This window comes from Peromyscus californicus, unplaced genomic scaffold, assembly GCF_007827085.1.
Source record: "Peromyscus californicus insignis strain IS unplaced genomic scaffold, ASM782708v3 Scaffold_5__1_contigs__length_169319896, whole genome shotgun sequence".
Classification (NCBI taxonomy): domain Eukaryota; kingdom Metazoa; phylum Chordata; class Mammalia; order Rodentia; family Cricetidae; genus Peromyscus; species Peromyscus californicus.
This window is the reverse complement of record NW_026294573.1, coordinates 29,226,961-29,251,976: the sequence shown is the minus strand read 5'-3', so window position 1 is coordinate 29,251,976 and position 25,016 is coordinate 29,226,961. Positions and strand designations below refer to the sequence as shown.

Here is a 25,016-nt window from a genome sequence, read left to right as displayed (position 1 = left end):
ATCGGCGGCGGCTGGAGGAGGAGCGGCCGGAGACGCGTGCAAGCCCGCCCGGCAGCCGGGGCAGGTGGGAAGCCCGCGCGGGAGCCGAGCTGACACGAGCCGGAGACGCCGCAGCCGAGTCCGAGCGGAGCCCGGGCGGAGCCCAGGAGCTCTCGCTCGCGGGCGGCCCGTGGGCGGCAGCCGAGGCGGGGCGGGCGCCGGCGGGGCGGCCCCCCAGTAAGATGTGCGCAGCGCCGCGGGGCGCCCCCTACTCGCAGAGGCGCTCGGGAGCCGGGCGGCTGGGCCAGGCGGCGCCTCGGGGGCTGCTGCGCGCCCGCGCCTAGAGCTGCCGCCCCAGGGAGCCCGCCACGGCCGCGCCCCGGGCACGCTCGGTGGCGCCCAACGATGACCGCTCCCTGGCGGCGCCTCCGGAGTCTGGTTTGGGAATACTGGGCCGGGCTCCTCGTGTGCGCCTTCTGGATCCCAGACTCGCGCGGGATGCCCCACGTCATCCGGATCGGTAAGGGCTCCCCTGGAGCCGGGGGGGGGGGGGGTGTCTCTGCGCGCTCGGGTGGGGACGGGAATTGGGGTGGGGGTGCTCTGAACGTGATCCGCGAGATTGTCCCAACCTCCCTCTGGGCTGCAGGGCTTGGGTATCTGGTGGGAGCTCTTGGCGGGGAGGACAAAGTTCCAAAGCCCGGGTCACCGGCCTTACTTACAGGGAGGAGGCCACCGGGCCGCGGTGGGCGAGGGGCCCTGGGCACGCTCCGGGGAAGGCTACGCGGTGGAGTGTGGCGAAGGTTCCAGCCCCAAACCCCGCGCAACGGGGGAATTTCGTCGCGACTGTCATCACGGATGGCCGCAGACCGAGTTCTGGGACAGGCTTCCGCGCAGAGTGGGAGCCCTGGGGAAGGCGCCAACTTCTCTCCCCTAGTCGCCCCCCATGGGCGCCTTGCTGGAGCTCGGGGACAGGCACGGGTAGGGGGTGCAGGGGATGGAATCGCCGGACGAGGGCAGCTGATCTCCTTGCTCCTGACTGGCCAAGGAGCGGGGCAGGAGAGGGGCAGTCCCCTGTTTGTCGCTCCAGCGGGCCCCCCAGGCCCAGGCCTCTTTCGACCAGGGGGAACCGAGGCTGGGGAATGGGAGCGCAGGAGGCCGCCTAGCGCTGCCAGGGACGGCGCCCGAGGGATGCGAGTGGCTTTTAAAGTTAGCCGAAATCCCTCCGCAGCTGGCGGCGGCTGGCGGTGTACGCGCGGCTTCTGGGGCTCTGGCTTCTCCGCTTCTCTCACCGCCGCAGATTTCTTACTCTGGGTTTTAACTTTGTTGTGGCCACCCGAGGCACCCTGCGCGGTTGCTCTCAGGGCTGGGCTGGAACCGGTGCGTGTCCCTGGCCAGCTGACCCGCTGGGCTGGGCCAGGCTGGGCTACCCAGGAGCCTCTGTTACCGCGGGCCCAGCGCCTGCGCCGGGCCAGAGACCTGGGCAGCCCGGGTTCGCGAGGCACCAACATCTGGTGCGCAGCCAGCCGAGCTCTACCCAGCCAGGGCCACCGTCCTCCTCCTCCTCCTCCTCCCGGGCTCCCCTCCAGGAGCCGACTTTGCTCCTGCAAGAGCGGACTTTGGGGTGACCAACGGTTTGATGAGGATTCAGGAAAACTCGGGCCAGGCTTGGTTTTCTGTACTTGAGGTTTTTACTGAGCTGCAGCCCTCTCGCTCACTCTCCCTAGAGCCACGTCCTCTTGAACTCAGCTTCCGAATGGGGACAGAAAACAGTCAGCTCTGACGACGTTGAGGTCTTCCAGTGCATGCTCAGGACCCAGGACCAAGCTGGGCAGGCATGCACCGGGAGGCAGAGAAGGCCAGGCACCTGAGGAGACTCTAGGGACAACCCTCACAGTCAAGCTTAACCCTTTGAAGTCTAGGTTTCTCTAGGCCAGCCAAAAATGTTTTCTGTCTGTGTTCCTGCCCCAGTACTGGCCTGCTCACCATTCCAGCTAGTCCCTTAGTTGTGGGCAACTGTTTTCTTTATTCCTGCTCTCATTTCTTGTGATTTTAGGGGACCTTCATGGTAGTGTCCTTGAGATAGAAAGGGAATATCAAAAGGGGCGGTGTGCCCCTTTTAGGCTTTGTAGGTCTGCCTTTCTTGGTCTCTTCTCTCTATAGAGCGGGGTAGTTGTGTTTCCAGACCAGTTTCGAGAATGGAAATCTTTGGAGGCCTAGAGAGACAGGCGCAGGTAAGCAGAGCCTCAGAGGTATGGGCTGCAAATGGGCAGGGTATGTGGTCCTCACCAGCCCTTGTCACCATGACAGTACATAGAGCTGTACTGGGGTCTCCACATTGCCCCCAAGGGGAACATATTCCAAACCTGCGGCCCTTTCTTGAGCCACAGTATAATAGCGCAATTAAGGATGGCAGAGCCCCCCCCCCCTTCTAATCTTCTTCATATTAAGCCCCAGGATTAATTAGCGTGTCGGCCCAGGCCATTTATATCCAAGAGCCCTGCCCTATTTGACTCCCAGCCCGAGGACTGGGGTGCTGTACTGATGCCAAACGTGACTACTGGAGCAGGGCCAGCTTTGGGTGGAGGATGGAAAGGCTCTGAGGCCTCTGGGCTTCTTTGGAGCTGTCCTGGGAGCTGAGCTTCTGTCCTTCCGGAGCTTGAGGTTGAACCCCAGCTGGAGTCAGGGCACGGGAGGCTGTGGGGTGGGGGTGGGGGTGGGGGTGGGGGAGGAGAAGGGTAGCGGAGGGCACGCTACAACCCAGAGATATTGCCTTGACTAGACTGGATGCCATCTCTCTTTTTCCTATCTCTGAGATCTGAGACCTCTTGGCTGGAGCTGCAGGGATTGAGGCCCTGGAAATTGGCCTCTGAAGCATGCTGGGTGCTTCTGCCAGAACTGCTGGAGCTTGGAGCCGGAATCCTTTCTCCAGCAGCCAGGCGTCGCTGAGCACACCGGACCAGAGAGGGTTTACCTGCAGGTGCAAGATGGGCTCTCTGGCCTGGGGAGCATGGTACCCGCCCCTTCTCTTTGTGCCTCTTTTGGGGGCTGAAATTCCTTCTTAGACAGGGAGATGGATAGCTCAGCAGTGTGACAGAGTGCTCAAACAATCTGTCTTGAATAGATGAATTGCATTGCTCTGTCTTTTTGTAATTGTGTCTATCAGAGGGAGAGGTCAAGGCATTGATTGCTTGGATGGTTTGCAAGTAACAAAGGAGAGTGGGGGAGAGAGTGAGGGAGAGAGAGTAATTGGATTGTAGTCTGCGGGGGGAAAAATGATCATTGATTATTTTATATGAATATGTGGAAGATGTATTCTGTGTGTGATTATCAAGGGCTGCCATCGAAGCCTTGTGAGGCAGATTGTTCTGCATTGTATTATTATTGTTGTCCTTGTTATTGTTGTCTGAATGGATCCTGATCTTAACTTAGGATAGGCAATTAGATGCAAGGTCTTCTCAGCCAGATGAGCTTTAGCGACCTTCCATGGGGACTTGAATTTGCAGGTTCATAACCTTAAGCTGAAGAGGAGGGGTGACGGACGTAGAAGCCAGTGGCTTGGATTTTCTGTTCTTTTTGCTCTTAGTGAACTGGATCACTGTGATACAACCCTAGTCTTCCCACTCAGGTGCTCAGTTTCCCCAGATGTACACAATTTGATTGACATAAACTGTGATGTCAAGTTCCCTGGAGAACGGGCTGGCAGGAGATGGTTATCGTCCGTGTAGATTTCCTGGTTTATATCTTCCCTAGGACTACGGGTAAACTATAGGATTGAGGGCTGCTTGGAATTTGAGAAAGGACCTAGGCAGTGGTGGCAGCCGCTGGAGAAAACTGGCAAGTCTTCCTTGTGATGAGGAGCCGGGTGACTGGTAGTGAACCCCGGCCAGCCAGTGGGGAAGTTCAAAGCCAAATGACTGCAGAGACATAAAGCAGGTGTAAAGGGGGGGTGGGGTAGGAGGGAAGGGCGCACCCGGCTCTGCATTCTTGGAGTATCCACAGAGTGGGCAGAGCTAAGCAGTTTCTGAACGTGCAGGGATCCAGAAGCCCTTCTCCGGGGAATGAAACCCCCCTCCCTTGTGCCACTCCTCTGTTCAGATCATCCAAATTGTCCTGAACACTCGCCTCTTGAGTTTGAGAGTCACTGCATGTAAAACAATGAGGGATTCTCCCTGACTGGCGATGTACGGAGACATTGTGCCTTGTAGGAACAGACAGCCGCTGAATGAAGATCAATAGGGTTTTCCCCCCAGAAGTAAATAGCTTCAGACAAAACCTGGGAGTGGCCCGAGGGGCCTTAGAAAGCATTAACTTGAGGAATTTCTGCTCACTTTTCAGCCCAGCTGCTCCTGTCAGCTCAGGCTTCCCCCCTTCTCCAGCTGGAGTTTAATTTCTCCTCGATGCTCGCACTGCGCTGAGCAGTCTTTTGACGGCAGGATGACCAGGGTTTTTTAGGGATGGTTTATGTGGGGTGAGCCAGGCCTGGTTAAGCTTTTCCGAGGTCATGGGCATCCCCCTGTGGCTGTGCATGATGGGCTGAGTTTAGAAGTCTTGACCAGTAGTACTGTTTTAAAGAGGTTGATCTCTGCTCTGCACCTCTACAGAAATGCAAGAATGTTTGGCTCCCTTTGGCATCCTTTGTGACCCCTGTGAGCCCCCATATTCACATAGGCACAGTGTTCTAGCACTGGGAAGTAGAGTACCCTGAAGAGACAGAAGGCTCAGGTGAACCTGTAGGCGTTAGAACTAGAACCTGTAGGTATTAGAACTACCCTTCTTCGGGAGGCAAGGCCTATGGAAAGGAAGCTGCAGGCTTCGGGTAGTCTTGGAGAGGGAGATTTGTGCTTTATGACTAGGGCTGTTTCTAATGCACTGAGGCAAGGCCTCCCCTCTCCTCTCATAATCGGCCACCCCTCTCTCCCTGTTACAGCTGCAGCCTGAGCCCTGTCTTCTTTGCTCAGGACCTTCTTCTAGAGGCAAGCGAGATCTGATACTTTACTGGGTCATGCAAAAGCAGGTAGGGGGTGGAGGTCTCCAGGCCCTGCCTGGCAACAGAGAGGACTAACATCCAAGAATAAGGACCCTGGAGTATCCTCCACAGGCTGGAGTGGTGAGGTAGGAGCCCTGGGTCGGTCGAGTCCCCCAGAGGATCAGATGGAGCTGGCGCCTTGGCCTTGGCCTTGTTTCCTGTAGTGCTTTTCTTCCAGGTGCTGATTCCTCAGCAGCAGCACCAGAGGGCAGTGTGTCTGTGCTCAGATGGCCACCAAGCCTCCTGCCTGGGGCCCCACTGAGTCTGGAGCATAATCAAAATAATAAAACAGCAACAATACCATGGCCATAGTTTATTGGGCACTTAATAGCTGCCAGGCTGTTTGGAACGCTCTCCAAACAATGACAAGTAGCAGAGAGATAGTAAGTGCTCAATAAAGGTTGCTGCAGCATTTTCTCCGTTATCTGATGGAGCCTCTACAATGCTGCTGGTGCCCTCCCCATTTTTGCAGACAAAGAAACTCAGCTAGGTGAACTCACTTACTCAGGAGCCTGTGCCTAGCGCTTGCTGGACAAGGGACTTGAACTGCAGTCAGCCTCCAGATCTGGTGCTTGGAGCTGGTTACGTAGTTGGGAGATGGCAGCAGTTTATAAAGGGGTGAAATGCAGGTCTCACGCCCATGGTTCTGGAAGCTGAGCAAGGTCTTGCTGGGTGGTTCTAGGGCTCTCACTGGCCCGGGATGGTTTCTCCACCACGGTTTAGCCCCATCAGTGTTCTCGTGCAGCGTCAGGCTGGCCTTGCTGATGAGCCAAATGCTTCCTTCAGTGAAAAGGGGTGGATATCCAGGGAGACACACACTCTTAGGTTTTCCTCTGCCCCACCTAGCCTTGACTTCTTGACGGTCCAGTGCTTTCATCCAAGCCCCAGGCTGAATTATTCCGTGGGTGAGGCCAGTCTACGCACAGAAATCCCTCTGCTTGGAGTTTTCCAGGACATCCTCAAAGACAAGGAATGTCAAAGCTTTGAGCCCCAAGGGCCCTGTGTGTATCTCACCTCCATCCTCTATCACCCTTGTGCTAGCAAAAGAAGATGTGTGGTGGGTGGGCTTCTCTTTGTTCTTCCTTCCCTGTCTCGCCTCCCTTTTCCTACCCTGGTCTCATTGCCTCTCCGCTCCATCATCCTTTGCGGGCTACTGATAGTTTTTATGTTGTTCTATTTTTAAGCAAGAATCACATGCCTGTCTTCTAAATGGAGCCTATTTGGTTTGGAACCGAGACTGGTGGGCAACGTACAGGGAGGGCATGGCGGTTGCTGTCAGCAACTGCCACCCTGCTAGTAAATGGAGCTGTGTCACCGACTCCCTGCAGCAGTGACACTTTCAGGACTGGCTCGGACAGAGGGGTCGGCATCTCGCATACGGTCCAGTTTCCCTGTCTGCAAAGTGGGGAAACATAAAATGCCTGTCCCCCAGAGTCAGATAGTTGGGATGTCTTTCCAAAAAAGCTTAAGTGGTTCCAAAGATCGACATTAGTTCTTGGCTGTTTTTCTTGTAGTCAGGGACCTGGACTGAGGTGAAACTTCCAGGGTGTCAGGATTTAAGGAAGCTCCCCAAAGATGAGGACCTTGAGCTTGCCTCAATGATGCGACAGTGAGTGCTTCCTTAAATCCTGGCTCTGCCCATCTTCTGGGTGGGCTTCTGGTCTTACAGTTCTTGGATTTAGAGATGCATAGCTGGAGGACACAGCTCTAACCAATGGGGTGTGGAGAGGTGAGACTGGAGGAGGGGCCAGGGAACTGTAGAGGAGGGCAACAGGCCGCTCAATTTTTGTTTTTCTTACTGCAGCCAGGCCTCAGTGCCCTCCGTGCCTGCACCCTTCCCCCAACCGACTTGGCTTTATTTCTTTGGAATTGCCTCCAGAGTCCAGGCTTGCCTCTCCTCTACCTGCCTCCCCTCCGCTGGCATTTTCTTCTCCTCACAGCTCATTTACAGCGCGTTGTTCCTGTGTCTGCTTCCCTTGACCTTTATACCTTGTTTGCTAGTGTTATTGACCTTGACTGTGGTTAGGCTTGGGGATGGATTTGGGCTTTCTCTAACGCTTGTGATCCTGCCACCTGCTTTAGACAAGGATCTGCCCAAGGTTGTCCACAGCCACCTTCGCCACATCGCTACCAAAATGGATGTTTCGTAATGATGTATTCTGTGGATGCTAAGCTGGTTTATTTTTCCTTTATGTTTTCACGTAGAAGCTAGCATGGGCCTCAATATGCCATGTCTGTGTTAACTTAGGGAATTTTTTTTTTTCCTGGCACCTCTAAATAATGATGTGTCTGGGTTTGATGAGATGTAGCTGACAGTCATTTCAGTGTGAGGCTACTCATGTGTGCTTGCTTCGTGGCCTCGGGTGAGTCACTTCCCTTCCGAACCTCCAGTTCTTCTTTGGCTGAGAGAGAAGTATTAACATGCAGGGTGATTCTAGTCTGTTGGTTTTGACCTGCAAACACTTCGTGTGGTTGAGCCTTGTAGGACTGCCTTCACAGGACTGCCTTATGGATTAAAGGAGATAAAGTCTGTGGAGCTCTTTGTACAGTGCCTAACGTTTAATAACTGAGAAGAAGGAAGGGTTCCCCAGGGTGGAGGCCATGTCTCTGCCATCAGACGAAGCTCTGAAGCTTGTGCTCGGAGCTTTGTGTTTACCCTGGTGCTCACACTCCACGAAGCTCCCTGTGTGGCATTGGTTCATTTCACGCGTGCCAGTGTACCCTAAAGTGGAATGGGCAGGTCCAATTACAAGAGCAAGAGAGGTGCCCTTCCTAGGACACTCCTGGACCGTTATTTATCACACACCTGCAGCCTGGGGCGTTGCATTTGCAGCGATTTAATTGAACTGCATTTTAAAAGCATGTGTTCAGAGCCGGAAAGACCCAGGGAATGGTGGTGGGATGCTCTTGGGGGATTAATCTGGGGAATTCTGGTTAACCCACCCTTTTAAAATAGGGTGTTCAATGCTTGTTTCTTGGACAGGTCAGGGGGGATGAGAGATGGTCTGTGGCTAGGTCAGAGGGACAGACATGGCTCTTTGGGGGAAATGCCAGGTAATGAAGGCTCCTGCAAGAGCTGGGGAGAGGAGTCCCCATCCCCGAGGTGATGGAAGGATTGGAGATAATGAACTGGGTGAGAACAGGGGGAGTGTCAAGCCTCTACTGCAGGTCCTTTGGTGCTATGCTGAATGGTGGTTAAGGACTGCAGACGGAGAAAAGGAGCGAAGTAACCAGATTCCTGTTTGCTGTCAAGAGGGTTCCAGTCCATAGGAGACAATTAAGTCTCATGCTATTCAAGAGGCAATACAGACAGGCTGCTGGTGAAAGGGGTTTTATAGAGTTCTCAGAAACGCTGCAGGAACGAGCTCTTTAAATATGGCAACGCCAGGGACCTCTGCAAAGCCCCCCCCCACCGCCTCTGCTTTGCAGAACTGAATGCGCTATTCCAAAGAGCTGCCCAATTGGGCGGAAAAGCGGGAGCGGGAAGCCAAGGACTTCCCAGGGCTCCAAGCATCTCTACAGTGAAGAATCGCAGAATTCAGGCTGCAGAGAACTCCAGGGGTTGTTCTGGGCTTCTGGTTCTCCAATATTAGCGTTCATCAGAATCATGGAGAAACTCCTTCAAACACTGACTGCCAGGACCCCAGCCCCAGAGGGCTGCCACTCAGCCGGTCTAGGGTGAAGCCTTGGGGTTTTTGTTATGGGTTCCCTGATAAAGTGAGTGTTTCTGGCCTGAGATATATTTCCTTCCTTCCTTCTTCCTTCCTTCCTACCTTCTTCCTTCCTTCCTTCCTTCCTTCCTTCCTTCCTTCCTTCCTTCCTTCCTTCCTTCCTTCCTTCCTTCCTTCCTTTCTTCCTAACTCTCTCTCCCCCTCCCTCTTCCTGCCTCTTGTTTGCTTGCTTCTTTTGAGTCAATGTCCTCACTTTGCAGTCCCGGCTTGCCTCAGATTCTCTGCTATCCTTTTGCCTCAGCCTCTGGAGTGCTGGCATGCTAGACCTCCATCATGCCCACCTTGAGTGCCACCCTTTGAGAGACCACTGTTACAACGTGGTGGAGGATCTCCCTGGGGGCCAGTCTCTAGCTGAATCCCTACAGTCTCGGGAGCTTGCAGCTTTTAGCTCCCACCCATCCTTTAGTGCAGCATTGGCTGCAGATGCCCACCTTGGAAGCAGAAATCCGTCTGCTGGCAGTTCTGGGAAGGCAATAGGACTCCTATCTTGGGAACGTGAACTCTAGCATCCAGCTAGCTGGGCTTAAAAACCCTTTCCTTTCTGGCTATGTAAATTTGGATGAATCACTTCTCACAGTTTAGATTCCCTCACCTGTGAAATGGGAACCCGTAGCTTTCTTCTCAAGGGATTTTGTGAGAACCAGCAGGCTTGGCATAAAGCAGAGGAGGGGAGAAATGCAAAGGCTTTTTTCTATTGAGTGCCGTGGATATGTTTACAGGTTCTAGAACCCAACAGACTAACTTTAAAGCCTGTCTTTGTGATTTCCCACCTTTACAATCTTGGGCAAATGGTTACATATTTCAAAATACTACTCACAATGATCATACCTGTCTGCTGGCATTTGGTAAGGATTGGGCTTGTTAATACATAGGAAGTGCTTAGAATTCCTCATGTAGGTACTCAGGGGAGCTGCTGCCCATTGCTCTTGCTGTGAGATCACCCGGACACTGGTTGAGGTGGGCTTCCTATCCTACCGTGACAAATATAAAGGAATCTCTTTGTTCCAAAGATGCCCAGCTCCACCAGCTCCATGCCTTCCGTTATACTGCTTATTTATTGAAACTGGTAAAGTTACCATCTCCCTGGATCTTAGCCTTGGCCTCTAATAATGCGACTCCTGGTTATATCAGACGTTTAAGCGCCCGTTTCTTTTTATTGAGCCGTACCAAGCTTGTGGTCTTCTGAGATAGGAGGTGTGGCTTTTTTGTTGTTTGCTTGCTTGTTTTTGTTTTCTTTTGATACAGTGTATCAAAAGATGTAGCCCTGGCTAGCCTAGAATGTACTATGTAGACCAGGCTGGCCTCTAACTCATGGAGATCCATCTGTCTCTGCCTCCAGAGTGCTGGGATTAAAGGCATTGCGCCAGCACACCCAGCTCCTGAGGTCTTTGCCACAAGATTCATTGCCAGTCTCTGACTTCTCTCATCCTCTTGGTGACAATGATCTTCTAAGCTTTAAGGCAGGACCTGCCATTTATCTCCAGGGAGTTCTGTCATTGAGTCTCCATGTAGTTTTTTTTCTTTCTTTTTTTTTTTTTTTTTTTTTGTTCACTGTTGGTGGACCACCCAGGCCTGTTTCCACAGCCCCATCTCAGAAAGGGGGTATAATGTCACCATCCCCTCCCCCTCTGGCTTCCTTCCTGGGTTCTGTAGAGATGAAATGCCTATGGGCTGGAGCACAGGACCCCTGTGCAGCAGCAAAGCTTTGGGAACCGCCTAGCATGCCTTGTGCCGTCAGAGCCTGGGGTGGACAGGTCTTCCCTACAACCATGTCTGTTTTGCCTCAGGACACGGCTGACATCAGTGTCCTGCTGGATTCGTCATCTGACCTTAGATTCTCCCACCCTAAGTCACCTTAACCAACTGCAAATAAGCACCTTGTTTAGGGCCTTTGTGTTCTCCATGGCAGTGGCCACAGTCTGTGGACTCAGGCTTGGCCCATCCTCACCTCACATCTTCTGTTCCTCTCTACCAAATGTTTAAGGCCTCCCAGAAGGCTCTGCTCCTCCACTCTCACCCCAGACTTCTGCCCTGCTTTCCTATCTGGCCAACTTCTACTCGTACTCAGCTCTCAGCAAACATGTCCTTTCCTCCAGGAAGCCTTTCTTGATCTCCACTGCCTTCTGCAAGTCCCCACAGCCCCCTTCACTGCCCTGGGTGGAATGTTCATTGCAGTGTTCTCGGTCACTGCAGAGATAAGCACAGGGAAGGCTGGAGCACGCTGGGCTTGCCCTCTGCTGGACTCTGTATCCCGCGCAGTTTGTACTTGGCTCGTCATAGACAGTGAGTAAACATTTGTCGATCAAATGAATACATCCGTGACTCTGGTTATGGGGACAGAAGGCCACTTCACTGCCTTGTCGTTCAGTTCAGCACCTTTTCTGCCTCATCCACGAGGACTTTATGAACCTGCATTCTTCTCTGAAGTCAGGGTACTCATGAGGCCTCTGGTGTTCTCCCACCACACAGGTTGGCCTCTTCTTTGCCAAGACCTTTCCCATCTAGTCTACCGGGTTACATTGGAGTGGCTGGGGCGGTGAGCCCTTCCTTTCCAAGCCCAGGATTATTCCGTTCTTTGTCTGCTCCATATCATGATAGCTCTCCTCTTGAGAGAGACACAGCTGTCCGCTCCCTGAAGAGACTGAGAATGCAGTCGTGACCCCTCCCCTTTTCACTTGTTCTTCAGCATCTTTGATGCTCCCTTGGAGATTGGTCCAAGGATATGAACTCGTGCCATCTGGTCCTTAATAGGCTGGTTAATCAGGACGACTGTCAGGCAGAGCTGTGCTTGGGCTGCTTGCAACTCTGTCAGTCATAGATAGGCTACCCCTTCTTCTTCTCTTTGCCACCTGTCGGGAGTCTGCTAGGATGTGTAGACGTAGATTGACAGGACAGCTGAGGTGTAACATGGAGGTCTGCGCATCCCCACTGGGTACTCGTGTGCTATCTACATGCCAGAGATGTCCCACGATGGGGGGGGGGTGCTTCTATAGAGCTAGATTACCAAGTTGGGGCTTTGTAGCTGTTCTTTGTCCGAAGCCCAGTGAGTGACAGCAGTCTTCCCTTTTGGATCGCTGGGGAAACTGAGGACATTGGTGATGGTCTCACTTCCTGAGTGTCTGGATGACCTGTCCACCACTGTGGTATAGCTGAGAGTGATATGAGATCATGATGTAGCCCTTCCCACACCCCTGTGGATATAGCAGAGGGAGGCAACCGCCTACTGAAGCCAGGCACTCCAATTCTCTCATGTCCTTCCGTAGGGAAATAGGTGACACTTCCTGAGCAGCAGGAGCCTGTTGCTGACAAGGCCACTTTTCCTCCAGTTTAATAGAGGTGACAGCCATCTATTTTACTTGTCTCGTAACATCCAATCAGTAAATAAAATATGGGGGAACTCTCAGGTTAAACTGAATTACAGCTGATCCCTGGGGAGTGAGGCTTGGGGGAGACTTTAACAGAAAGATTGAGTCCCTGACTTCTTGTAAGAGAAGTAGAGCCTGGGTATTTCTCCTGAATCCTGGAAGTCTCTTTTCTTGTGGGAAGGGACCAGGTCATAGTGTTCAATGTTGTCAGAGTCCATGGAAGAACCAGAGCACCAGTGGGGGAATGGCCAGTGTTGGGGACCACATGGCCAGTGTTGAGACCACATGGCCAGTGTTGGGGACCACATGACCAGTGTTAGTACCACATGGCCAGTGTTGGGACCACATGGCCAGTGTTGGGACCACATGACCAGTTTTGGGACCACATGGCCAGTGTTGGGACCACATGACCAGTGTTGGGACCACATGGCCAGTGTTGAGACCATGTGGCCAGTGTTGGGATCACATGGCCCATGTTGGGATCACTCTCATTTGTCACTGGACAAGAAAAATGACTGGTTTATGCTTCTTGGTGAGCTGTGGGGGAAAAGTGGGGCTGAAGTGGGGCTAAAGCATGGACTCCTGGTCCTGGCCTCTTAGCACGCACACAGACAGACAGACAGACAGACAGACACACCACTTTGAAGCTTTAACTTCATAGGTTTATTTATTAGTCGAGACAGGATCTCACTTTGTTGCCCAGGCTGGCCTTGAGCTCTTGAGTTCAGGTGATACCCCTGCACCAACGACCTGAGTAGCTCTGGCTACTAGTACAAGCCGCTATGCTCGACTAGACCTGTAGTCTTTAGAGATCTACACAGACTAGAGTTTTCCAGTGTGGGAGGAAAAAACACCTCTGAAATATCTTTCCACAGAGGGAGAATACAGATTGGCTTTGTATGTGTTTATAAAAGCTCCCAGTTAATAGTCCTGCTAGACTTACTCAGAGGCAGGGGGATGGAAGGCTGCCCTGGAGCCGCCGCTGCCTTCAGCACCACGGAGAGCAGCCAGTTTCTGGGCTAGGATGCTTAGCGCTGGATTGCTCCATGGCTCTTCTCTCTAGTCCTGGTGTGGCTACGGGCACACTTAAACAGGTAGTCTGCCTTCCAGCGCAGGTCCCCTAAGGCTCTGGTAGTCACATACAGGACAGCGGGCTCCAAGAAGCCCACAGCTGGAGAGGAAACACCAGGAATTGTGTTAAGTCACACATGGTCAAAGGGAGGTGAAGCCTCTGGGTAGAATTTCTCCTTTTTTCCCCTTCCACGTAAACGGTTCTTAAATCTTCGGTGCCGTGTACGGCTTGTCTGCTAGGGAGCGGTAGCAGATGACAAAATGCATGAGCATCCGCCTGTCAGATAGCACACCTGATAACCACGAGCCGCCGCCTGGCCTGCCGGCGTCATCTTTCACATTGCATTTGGTAAGTGGGCTTCTGTAATGTCGTTTTATCCTGCTAAATGTGATTTCTTAAACGTGTTTTCTGTGTTATTGTTTCCTGAGCTGTGGAGCCCTGCACACCTGTAATAGAACCTTATTTACTGCTAATAAATAAAATTACTATTCATTCAGGTGATGGGAAACCAGTGTGTCACAGCTTCGCGGTGTTCCCTCAAAGAGCCCCAGCTCCAGGTGCATCGTCACCTGGATGTGTCAGAGAAGCCTGGTGACGGGGGTGGGTGTGACAGAGGCGGCTCCTAGACAGGAAGATCCAGCCATGAGAGAGGGTCGCATGTCTCGGAGGATGGGGGAGCTTTTGTCCATCACTAGGGGGCTGAGAATGGGCTGGGAGCACTTGCATCAAAACCCAAAGAGACATAGAAGGCCACACAGGTCAGAACAGCAGAGGAAGTGCCATTTGGACTCTTTGGACTTCAGAGGAAAGATGGCCCCAGAGGCTTACAGCATTAGAAAGACCTAGAACGTGCAGCGGGAGAGTGGGCTGTGGCAGCTGCAATTAGAGCTGCTTTGGGGGCCTTGGCTTGAGAAATGTCAGCATCAAGGGATTGGGGATTTTTTGGTTGTTGTTGCTTCCCTTAAGAAAGCAGAAGAAGGGGGGGAAAGCTGCTTTAGAAATGTGGCTATTTTTATGCTGTTTGTAATTTTGTGTTTATTTCCTGTCTTTTTCACACGGATTCTGGGCTGACTCAGTGATTCACCAAACATTATTGGAGCGCCCACTCTGTGTCGCCGAGTACACAGGACAGGGAACTGCAGGGGTGGGGTGCAGCTGCATCCTGAGCTAGGGAGCATCTCAGGGCCCTCCCTGATAGATCCAGGCAGTGATAACACCAAGGTCCCTCACACTGAGGTGTGTACAGCCCTGTGCTTGGAGCTTCCTTGTTTTCCTGTATCCTGGGGAAGAGTAGCAAGCTCAGAGAGGCTCAGAGCTGAGCTGCATGCGGGGGAAAGCCCATCTTTTTCAGCACCCTTTGCTTCTACCTTCCTAGCTTCCCTTACCTCTTCCCGATCATTGTTTTCAGTTTGTTTTCTGCCAGAAACTATCAGGCCCCACCTTTCCCTCCAGGATTTATTGTGGCCCTACACTTAGACAGAAATCCTTCTAACTTTTCTAGATGGGAAGAGATTAACATTTGTGTGTGTGTGTGTGTGTGTGTGTGTGTGTGTGTGTGTGTGTGTGTGTTGTACTTGAGCGTGTGCAGCTTGGGCTAACCCATGCAAGAGTGCTTGGATGTCTCCTTCAATTACTTCTCCACCTTAGTTTTTGAGATCGTGTCCCTCACTGAACCTGGAGTGCACCATTTTGGCCAGACTGGCCAGCCAGCAAGACCCTGGGGTTTGCTTGTCTCCACCCTCCAGCACTGGAGTTACAGATCTTCACAGCCATTTTACATAGATGCTGGGCTTCTGAACTCAGGTCTTCGTGCTTGTGAAACAGACACTTTACCCACTGAGCCCATCTCCTCAGCCCCCACCATCCACCTTTTGACTGTCTCAGGGATGTGATTCTCCATTATTTCTAGCTAATCCAGATTCTTCCTGTTGCAGGGTAAAGCTCTCTGGTCCAGGGCATGACCTGGCCTTTCCTGAGGGCATAGGAACCTCTGGCTCGAAATGCATTCATTTTCAGGGCTCTTCTTTCTGGAGTTACAGCAAAGAAGCTCTCAGACAATTAAATTGAAATGGCTACACACTTTCCCTCACAGGGCTTTGGACAGATTTATAATATTTTCTTTTTTAAAAAATTGGGCCTTTTTTCATGGAGACAATGATTTATGGAATAATCAATTTCTTTATCTACCTAATACATTGGAGTGATCCGTCAGTTCGGGCATCAATCTCCCTGGGGCTGGGGAGGGCCGACGGTCTAACAGCCTGGCTCATCAGGCAAAGGGCAGGTTTCCCTGTGAGCTGCTTTGCTGCTGAGACTGGACAGAGAGCCTTGGGAGGAAGGCCTAAGCCTCCTGTAGACTCCTCTTCCAGATAACAGGTAGTGCTTTCTTCTCATCAATCTCTGCCACCCCAGGGGAGTGGGTGCAGTGCACACTGTCCCCATTACACAGATTTGGAGACTGAGTACCCGAGGAAAGAGATGCCTCAGCTGGTAAAACGCTTGCCTGGCAAGCATGAGGGCCTGAGCTTGATTCCCAGAACCCATATAAAAATGCCAGGTGTGGTGGTGCACACTGGTAATCCCAGTGCTGAGAAAATGGAGACGGGAGAGTCACTGGCCCACTGGCTAGCCAGCCTATTTTACTTACAGAGTTCCAGGAGAGTGAGAGACCCTGGAGATAAATTGTCTCAAAGGAGGTGGATGCCTTTCCTCAGGATGACACCTGAGATCATTGTTCTCTGATGTTCCATGTACATGCATCTGTGCATGTACACCTGCACATGCATATGTGAGTGTCCAGCTTCGCACACATCAATGAACACACACACACACACACACACACACACACACACACACACACCCACACAGAGGGACACATAGGAAAAGGGCAGGAACTTGAAGACCTGAAGCCAATAGTGACTGTCTATAAACCTCTAGGTTCAGGCTGGTGAGATGGCTCAGCCAGTCTACCTGAGTTCAATCCCCAGGACCCACGTGGTGGTAGGAGAGAACTCCCACATACCGTCTTCTGACCTCCACGTGTGCGTGCGCCCCCCCCCACCAATATAGAAATGAGAATGTAATTTTAAAAAGTCTCTGAGGTCTATAGCAAGAGGGAGGCAAAGCTGGCCTGAGCGGTCCCTGCAGGGTTGAGACCAGTGAGTGCTGGCCAGTACCAGCCACTTTATCTTTCGTGCTATTTGAAGATTCAGTAAACGGTCTCATGGGGGTAGTGGGCTTTCTGTAATGGAGACACTCACAGCTTGGCCGCTGACGTCACAGAGGAGCCCGGGTTCTCTCCCTGTGAAATTCTCAGTCTGCCCAGCTGTATGCCTAAGGCTGCTGAGGACATCCAGGTTTTCTGAGTTCCTGAAAAGGCCAAGGCTATGCCAGCTCCATCTTCTGCTCACCCCATGGAGGCCAAACTCAAGGCGATGTTTGCCGAGAACACTCAGAGCTCAGACTCCATTGCCTCCATGGCTCATCTTGTGGTGATGCCACACACGCACGGGTCAGCGAGGAAACCGGTTGCTGTAGCCTGCTGGAAGCCACAGCAAGCGGCAGCTTGCTTGGTTCCCGTCTCTGATGTATGGAGGTTCCTTCCGCAGGAGTGGAGACTGACATCGGAAACAGAAGGCCTGAGGTCCGGCAGCAAACCGGCAGCGTCGGAGCTTCATTCACAGGATGGTGGCTGACCACAGGTGGTTTCACTGCGTATTCATTGTGGGTCAGTCTAATGCCGGATGTCAAGGTGAGCAAGGCAGGCAGAATCCTTGTCCTTCAGAAGCTCACAATCTGGCAGCAAAGGCAGATATCAAAGCAGGTTCCAGGAGGAAAGTTCGCGCTTAAGAAAGTGCCATGTGACTTCAAAGCAGCAAGGTGAAGGAGAAGAGGGAGGAGTGGGGAAGAGCTCTCAGCAGATGTAATGTGCCCAAATGCCCAAGGGACCGGTAGTGGTGTAAGCTGGACTGTGTGAGACGCCCAGGTTTGTAGGCAAGCACAATCAAATACTAGCAGTTTCACATTGCAAATTAGTGTTGAAGACCTCGAGGAAGTCCAAGTGTCAGCAACACTCATGGACAAGTGGTCCATGTGACCCTCCTGAAGGATGTTTGAGTGACAGTGATGGACAAGTGGTCCATGTGACCCTCCTGAAGGATGTTTGAGTGACAGTGATGGACAAGTGGTCCAGATGACCCTCCTGAAGGATGTTTGAGTGACAGTGATGGACAAGTGGTCCATGTGACCCTCCTGAAGGATGTTTGAGTGACAGTGATGGACAAGTGGTCCATGTGACCCTCCTGAAGGATGTTTGAGTGACAGTGATGGACAAGTGGTCCATGTGACCCTCCTGAAGGATGTTTGAGTGACAGTGATGGACAAGTGGTCCATGTGACCCTCCTGAAGGATGTTTGAGTGATAGTGATGGCAAGTGGTCCATGTGACCCTCCTGAAGGATGTTTGAGTGACAGTGATGAGGCTGGGCCAGATCCTGAGGACACTGTGAGCTACTGAGGACTTTGTGAGGGAGAGGAACAGAACCAAATCGACACCTCTAAGAAGTCATCCTGGTGGCTGAGGGACATAACTTCAGTGGAAGCTGGAGGCCTATTGGATGCTGTTTCAGAGGTCTAGGTGAGAAACGAAATGCCTTTGTGGGTGGCTGGAGGGCTGTTTTAGAGAGCTAGCATCCTGAGTCACTGTTTTGAGTTCTCCCCATAGGCCTGACTGTCCCTTTGCTCTGGGCCTAAGCAGTGGATGCAGGCTGGGTATATATGAGGGGCCTGGACCTCCTAAGAGCTCTATGTCCAGGTCTCTAGGCCTCTTCAATACGTTGTGCAGCATGGATGTCATCGGGTGCAGCTAGGCCTTCAGCCCTATTCACAGGTCTCTCCTCTGAACTGAAGATCTACTTTAAGTTCTGTCCATGGCTGCCCAAGGAGCAAGCCCTGCTCAGATGGCAGACTACCCATCTCACAGCCTCATCTGGGTATCACACAGGGCCTGATGTGTCTGGCCACCATCTGGACCTGCAGTGGATCCCAGGGCCTCCCAATGACCTGGCAGGAAGGTCTGAAAAAGAAAGTGGCAGGGTCTTTGCCCTTACCGTCTTCTTGGGGTCTGGAACCCTTCTGTGTGCTGAGCGTGGACCAATGTTCTCTTTAGCAGATGGAGTGGAGGAGGGAGAGAACAGTCCACAAGGCAAGTGTAGGGCAGTACCAAGGATGCTGGGGCAGGAGCATCAGCTCCATGAGATCTGACTGTGTTGGGCTTTCTTCCCTTCCACTTTTAATTTCCAACCCTCTCTGTGAATACAGTGCCACTTGATGAATCCAGACAACCGTGATCTGTTGACAGACAGCAGTGACCCATTGATAACAGCGACCCATTGACAGCGGCAAGCCATTGTGGACTTAGCACATGCCAGGCACTGGGCTAAGAGTGTTCCAGAATTATGTCATGCATGCAGCACCTCTAAGAGGCAGGATGCATCTCTGCCTCCATGAGGAGCATGTGGACGCAGGCTAACTCATGTAGAGAGGACTCAGTTCATTCAGCGCGCATGGACATTGTATTCTTTATCACCACTGGGGCAGAAGCTTGGTTACTTTTGAGGCAAAGTACTTTTATTTATTTGTTTGTTTCAATGTTGTTTTTAGCTTCTAACAAGAAATCGTGGCTGTCTATATTACACGGGTGGAGACACAGTGCCGTGTTCTGATACATTGTTGCTATTGTTATATCCAATAATAGATGTGGAGATTCACTGCCCTGCTATGCCCTGCTTGTCAGGGGTGCTCAGTGTGTGTGTGCGTGCGTGAGTGAGTGTGTGTGTGTGTGTGTGTGTGTGTGTGTGTGTGTGTGTGTGTGTGTGTGTGTGTGTGTTTTCCTTGGCAGGAAGCTGGCTGAATGGGCCAGTTCAGCACCAGCTAGAGAAAGAGCTCTTCTTGACTCCCCCAGTGCCCTAGTGGTTCCTGCTTTCATTCTTCCTGCTCATCCCTCTCTCCTGGTCCAGCCTGGCCCCTTTCTCAGTTACAGGAGCTGACCCTGGGAGGGCAGATGTTGCAGGATCCTGCTCCTTTGAGATTTCGCTGCAGTCGCCTCACCCCCCCACCCCACCCCCAGCCACAGGTTGCTAAGATCTCCCAGGAACCACTTCACTTCGATGGGGGAAGCTTGGCTCCAGCGCAGAGGTTCCAGCTCTGGTACTGTGCCTTGTGGATGCCCCCACTTGCAATGCCATCCTCTTCCTCCTGTTGAACCACTTTTTTCTCAGACTTCATGCCGAGCAGAAGCCCTAGCACCTGCTCTGGGAAACCCTCAGAGATGTGCATCTCACCCGTAACCCTTAGCCTGTCTGGAGCCTTCCCCCAGCCTTCCCTGGGGCGCCCAGTCCCATTGGTCTTGCTGCACATCCTGGATATCGGGACTCAAAGGCTTGTGGGCCTCATGCTTGCCTCAGACTGTTATCCTTTTAGGCTTTTTTGAGTTAGACTCATATGTTGAAGAGATGTAGCTTTCTTTATTTGGTTTTTGGAGGTCTAGTTTGTTTTTTTTTTTTTTTAACTTCATTTTATGTGCGATGGTGTGAAGGTGTCAGATCCCCTGGAACTGGAGTTACAGACAGTTGTGAGCTGCCATGTGTGTGCTGGGAATTGAACCCTGGTCCCTTGGAAGAGGAGCCATCTCTCTAGCCCTTCCTTTTAGGCTTTTTAAAATGATATTTTTATTAAAACAAAGCAACACACCCACTGTTTGCCGGGTCATGCAAACAATTCTCCGTGTGGACCTAATTTTTTATCTGTTCCCCTTTCATTGATTCAACTTTAGGTTGCATTGGGGTTTTGTTCATTTGTTTGTATGTTTGTTTTCTGAGTCAGCCGACATTCAGACATTGGGACTTGTCTACACAGCTTGGGTGTCCATCTTTTTTCTTCAACCTCTCCAGAATCACAGCCCCCACCCTGCTTTCTGTTTATCCCTTGTGACAGGATGTCCCCTGTCTTGCTCCAAACTGGCTTTGAGTCAAGTTCAGAGAGAAAAGGAATGTTGTGTGGACCTCTGTTTTTATTTCCAGGAGGAAACAAAGGACAGAAGTAGTACTGGTCTCCTACCTGCCATCTCTGGCCTTACCTGCTTCGGTTTGACTGACTCCTGACCTCCCATATGGACAGGGACTTCTCTAAGGTGGGGAGGAACTTGGTCTCAGTCTGTTGTCATTTTCACAGCTAGGGAGCCCCCCAGCTTTTCCAATCTCCTGTAACCCTCATGGTCCCCTCGGGTGAGTGGAATTGTTCCTGTAGGAACAGGAGCCTCAGATAAAGAAAGCCAGTAAGATGCCCAGGCTGGATGTCCCCAAGATATGATTTGTAGCTTGAGTTTTCCTGGCTGGCCCACAGTCAGGACAAATCTCTCTCACCTGCCAGTCCCACAGTCGCTCAGACCCGACCAAGTAAACACAGAGACTTATATTGGTTACAAACTGTATGGCCGTGGCAGGCTTCTTGCTAACTTTTCTTACAGCTTAAATTAATCCATTTCCATTAATCTATACCTTGCCACATGGCTCATGGCTTACCGGCATCTTCACATGCTGTTTGTCATCGTGGCGGCTGGCAGTGTCTCTCTGACTCAGCCTTCCACTTCCCAGCTTTATTCTCCTCCTTGTCCCGCCTACACTTCCTGCCTAGCCAATGGCCAATCAGTATTTTATTTATTGACCAATCAGCAACACATTTGCCATACAGACCATCCTACAGCAACGGTTCCTGGTCTTCCTGGATGCAGTGTTACCCCTTTGTTTGTTCCCAATGGCTGCTCCAGGTCGGTTCCCAATGAGTGATTAATAAGTACTAGTAAGTCAGGTTGAGTGGCAGTCACAAGGGAGATCGACCAGATAGGACCTGCCCCCTCCCTGAGGTAGGAAGCAAGCGGCATGTGTCTGATGATCCCAGCTCTACCTCCCTTCATTGGGAAGTGTTGTGCCTTTATGGTGGTGGTTCCTTAAGTGAACACATGCTGGGTGGAGATATGCTGAGTCCCCCCAAGCACTACCGTGTCTTTGAGGCAGGAGGACATAGTGCAGGTGTCAGACTCGGCAGGAGCATTTTAACAACCTCTGTCCTTGTTCCCTCTCCTTAGTCTTCGAGGTGGCCGCAGGCTCATCACTCTAACACGGTCTTGGCCACTAATTGGGCCCAGATAATAGGCTGTGCACGCACCCTTTCCCATCTCCTTCTGGACTGTAGAGTAGTTTTGCAAAGCACAGCCTTCTGCTTGGACAGGAGTTGAGGAGAACTGTGGCTAGAAGGCAGATGGTCCCTTGTTCCAAGCAGGCAGAGGAAGGCTGCTGGGGACCTCACATGACCCAGTGGATTCTCTGTAACAGGAGTAGCAGTCGTCTGTTGTCAAGAGTGCTCTGTGGACATTGTCAGAAGGTGACTGCTGGAAAGGCTTTCCACGTGCAAGCATCTGTGGATGTGCCCGGTCCTGCCATTATATCATCCCGCTGGCCCTTTGGAGCAGGTGGCATGGGGAAGCTTGGGCAGTGTTTTCCCTGCCCAGCTCTGTGCAAGTGGATTAAGTTCTGGATCAAATAGGGCCTCTCGTTTTCTTGGCGTTCAGGGCTGGCTTAGCTTTTCTGCCTGCTGGGATACATGTTGGATGTGCGGATTATCCCCCGTATCTAAACTTGGGGATCCTGAGCCTCCAACTGTTCCAGTCTGGGATTCTAGACATCTGGCCTTGCTGGCCTAGAAACAAGTCCCACTCTGGGGATAGTGTGTCCTTGGCTGACGGTAGTGGATGTCACGTCAGAGATGTGGAATAAGCATCCTGGTCCTGATGCCACCTAGGAGAGTCCCTTCTGCATGCTGCCTAAGCCCTGTGTTCTTGGTCTGTGCTAGGACCCCACAACCCACCATAGGAAGGGAGGGGTCTTGACTCCAGGGAAGTGACAGTGGCCTATGAGATCAGTGGAGGCTCAACTTCTGGGAAGGTCATCTCAGTGCCTCTCATTGTTCCCAGTGTCTGGGAGTCATGCTGGGGTCACTTACCCACCCAGGAGGCAGTCAATCTATATGGCCTCCACCTCCCAGATGACTTCCCTGGGGCCCGCCCCTTCCTGCTGCCTCAGCAGCCACTGTGGCAGGAGTCACCAAGCCCTTTCCTTGGTCCCCTCTAAGGTTGGAGAGGAAAGGAGCCCACCCAGGTGGGGGTGCCCCCTGGGGTTTCTACTGTAGCACACTGTCCCCAGGGAACTGGGGCCTTTCCTTTGTCTTTCACCCATGGTGACAGAACTACCCACCCTTATTGGCCCAGTCCAGGCTCCAGACCAACACTCCACCCAAGCAAGCCAACAGAAGAGCTGTACTGAAGCCAGCCGTATCTGCCGGAACCACCCATGTCTGCTGAGCGTTTGTGACACACTGGCAGCGTTTCCCCACTTTCCAGTGTGTCCCCCGAATTGGCACACGAGGAAACTGAGGTCCTATGAGATCAAGTCAAAGCTGTGTCAGGAGAACCCTCCGTGTGGGGACCGTCCCTTCACTTGTGATTGCCTTGTCCCTCTGGGAACACAAAGCCAGCCTCATCTGAAAATGCACAAAAGTCTCCAGGTGTCAAAGTGTCACGGGGGGGGGGGGGGGGGGGGAGGGCTTGGCGAAAAGGTGCTTAGTCCATGTACCCCTCTTCCGCTCTGGCCTCGGCCTTGGGGAGTGGGGATGGAGCAGCTTATTTTCCTCCACCCACTCATCTTCCCGGCCTCCACGGGCTCTGGGTTTGCTCTCGTGACCTTGTTTGGGAAACGTCTTGATATTTGTTACCAGGTAGACAACACATCTGGAAGATTGACCCATCTGTTTCCTTCGTCCAAATGTTTTGGTGTCATGAAGATAAAGCCACAGAGATGTAACTGCCAGGGCCCAGTTCCCAGAAGGCCATAAAACACGGGTGATCCTGCTGGGCCCCGAATGCCACAATCCAGCAAAGTGCTCCTCGTATTCAACACATGGTGATTTTTTACAAAATCGCTGAACTAGCCATGTTCTCTGTATTGATCAATAAATTACTTTGATGAAAACTCAATAGGCAAAGGCCCCTGGCACTCATTCCCTCGCCAAGGAAGGGCCTGTAACGCTTTTCCATCTCAAAAACCTTGTGGCTGTTTCCAGACCCATATTTTCTTTTCTGGGTGTCACTCCCAGGGACTGCCGTCTGGGCCAGCACTTACTCAGACAGGACTCTGATGGTTTGGGGGGGTAACAGGTAGGGAGACTCTCTGACCTAGAGCATGGAGGCTTGATGACATGAGAGTTGATCCACCTGTCAGGCCCCCAAAGAACTGCTTTTTATTTTTATTTTTTGCTTTCTGGGACACTGGATACTGCCACTGCTGTGTCTTGGCATTGTGAGACCCGTGTCCTCCTGGGCTCAGTAGGTACCATGTCACTGGAAGAGCCAGGAGTCAGAATGGACTCATGGACCGCATCTAAAGTCACCTCCTCATTCATTGATTCGTATCACATCTTTTGAGCCCCTCAACCTTGCTGGAACTTTTTGTGCATCTTGCTGAATTTGATACCCGAGGTGAACTTTCTACTCCTTGGACACAACAGCCTTCACGGTGTGCATACAAGGCCGGAAACCCTGTGGGTTGGAGGGGGCCACAGAGCCTGGTGGTTAAAACCCTGGTTCACAGCCTGGCTCACAACCTTCCTCAAGTTCTTAACCTTACCAGTTCATCCATCCATGAGTGAGGCTACAGTCTGTGTGTGTGTTGGGGGAGGGGCAGAGTGAGATCCCAGAGTGGGGAGCCCCATGGGAGCTGCGTTGGCCAGTTAGGACCAAATGAACAAATGCACACAGTTCACAGACCAGTCTGTCACCTATAGCTGATGCACAGAAGCCAGCTCCTGCTCATGGAACCTTTATACTGCTACACGGAAGTGCTGTGGGGCTCCCTGATCTGCACATGGGAAAACCGAGGCTCTCTGAGGCCAGGTGGATGGCTCAGATTTCACAGGCCTGCCTTGACCTCTGCTCACAATTTCTTCTGCGTGCTGCTGGGCCTGTCATAGCTCTTCGGAGTTGGAAAGGGGCTGGAGGAGGCTGAGTCAACAGCTTGAACGTGGTACGTCTGCAAACTGACTCCCAGGGAGACTGAGAATGTACAGTCGCTTCAGGGGCTCACGATGCAGTGGGCACATCTGAGTGAGTGGCAGACCGTTTGCCCTGGTGCCCCGGGGAGGTGTGAATAGAGCCCCCTCCGCTCCCGGACATCTTTTTCTTTGTTACAGATGTGTGCCACCGTGCCAGCCAGCATCATCTTTACCCCGCTGTGGCATAGCTGTTAAGAGAATAGGTTCTTGAATCAAAACCACTGGATTGAAATTCTGAACCCCTCATTTCGTGACTCTGTCTGTTTCCCTAGGGCTATAGCAAGGGTCCAGGGGCTACGATCCAAGCAGATAGAAGTGTATGGAAAGTACGCACTGTCTGCTTTTATATATTTACTTATTTACTTTTTATTTATTTATTATACACAGAGTCTTACCATGTAGCTGGGCTCACCTTGAACTCTCGACCATCCCCCCTACCTCAGCCTCCAGCACGCTGGGATTCCAGGCGTCTGTCACTACACTCAGCTTCGTTTATTCTCCCACTAAAATGAAAACAGTAATTGTCCGTTTTTACAGCTCTAAATATATTTCTAGCCCAGTCTGACCCCAGATAACATTGGGAGACGGAAGGGTGGAGCTTAGCTTTCTTGGGGGACTCATTCTAAGTTACACAGATGGCCAGTGAACTAGGCAAGACGGGCTGCCAGCTGTGGGTGTCTTCCT

The 25,016-nt window shown here is 52.1% G+C and overlaps 1 protein-coding gene and 1 long non-coding RNA gene across 4 annotated transcripts in view; both read left to right on the top strand.

Moving 5' to 3' along the window:
* The first annotated feature begins 276 nt into the window (after positions 1 to 276).
* Grik3 (glutamate ionotropic receptor kainate type subunit 3) overlaps positions 277 to 25,016 on the top strand; it is a 222,676-nt gene continuing 197,936 nt past the window's right edge. Inside the window, exon 1 of one of the 2 annotated variants that reach the window (XM_052718078.1) lies at positions 277 to 499. In XM_052718078.1, the coding sequence (XP_052574038.1) occupies positions 385 to 499 (115 nt within the window). In that variant the 5' untranslated portion in view covers positions 277 to 384. Of the gene's footprint in view, positions 500 to 2,775; positions 2,990 to 25,016 lie in introns of those variants that run through there. The other variant, XM_052718079.1, reaches the window with a different exon arrangement.
* On the top strand, positions 10,279 to 23,259 carry LOC128097506 (uncharacterized). Of its 2 annotated transcripts, XR_008213880.1 has the most exons (3): positions 10,279 to 13,521; positions 20,252 to 20,361; positions 23,001 to 23,259. It is a non-coding gene; the product is annotated as an uncharacterized LOC128097506 (long non-coding RNA). The 2 variants fall into 2 exon arrangements; XR_008213879.1 differs by lacking the exon at positions 10,279 to 13,521 and having other exon boundaries at positions 19,070 to 20,361.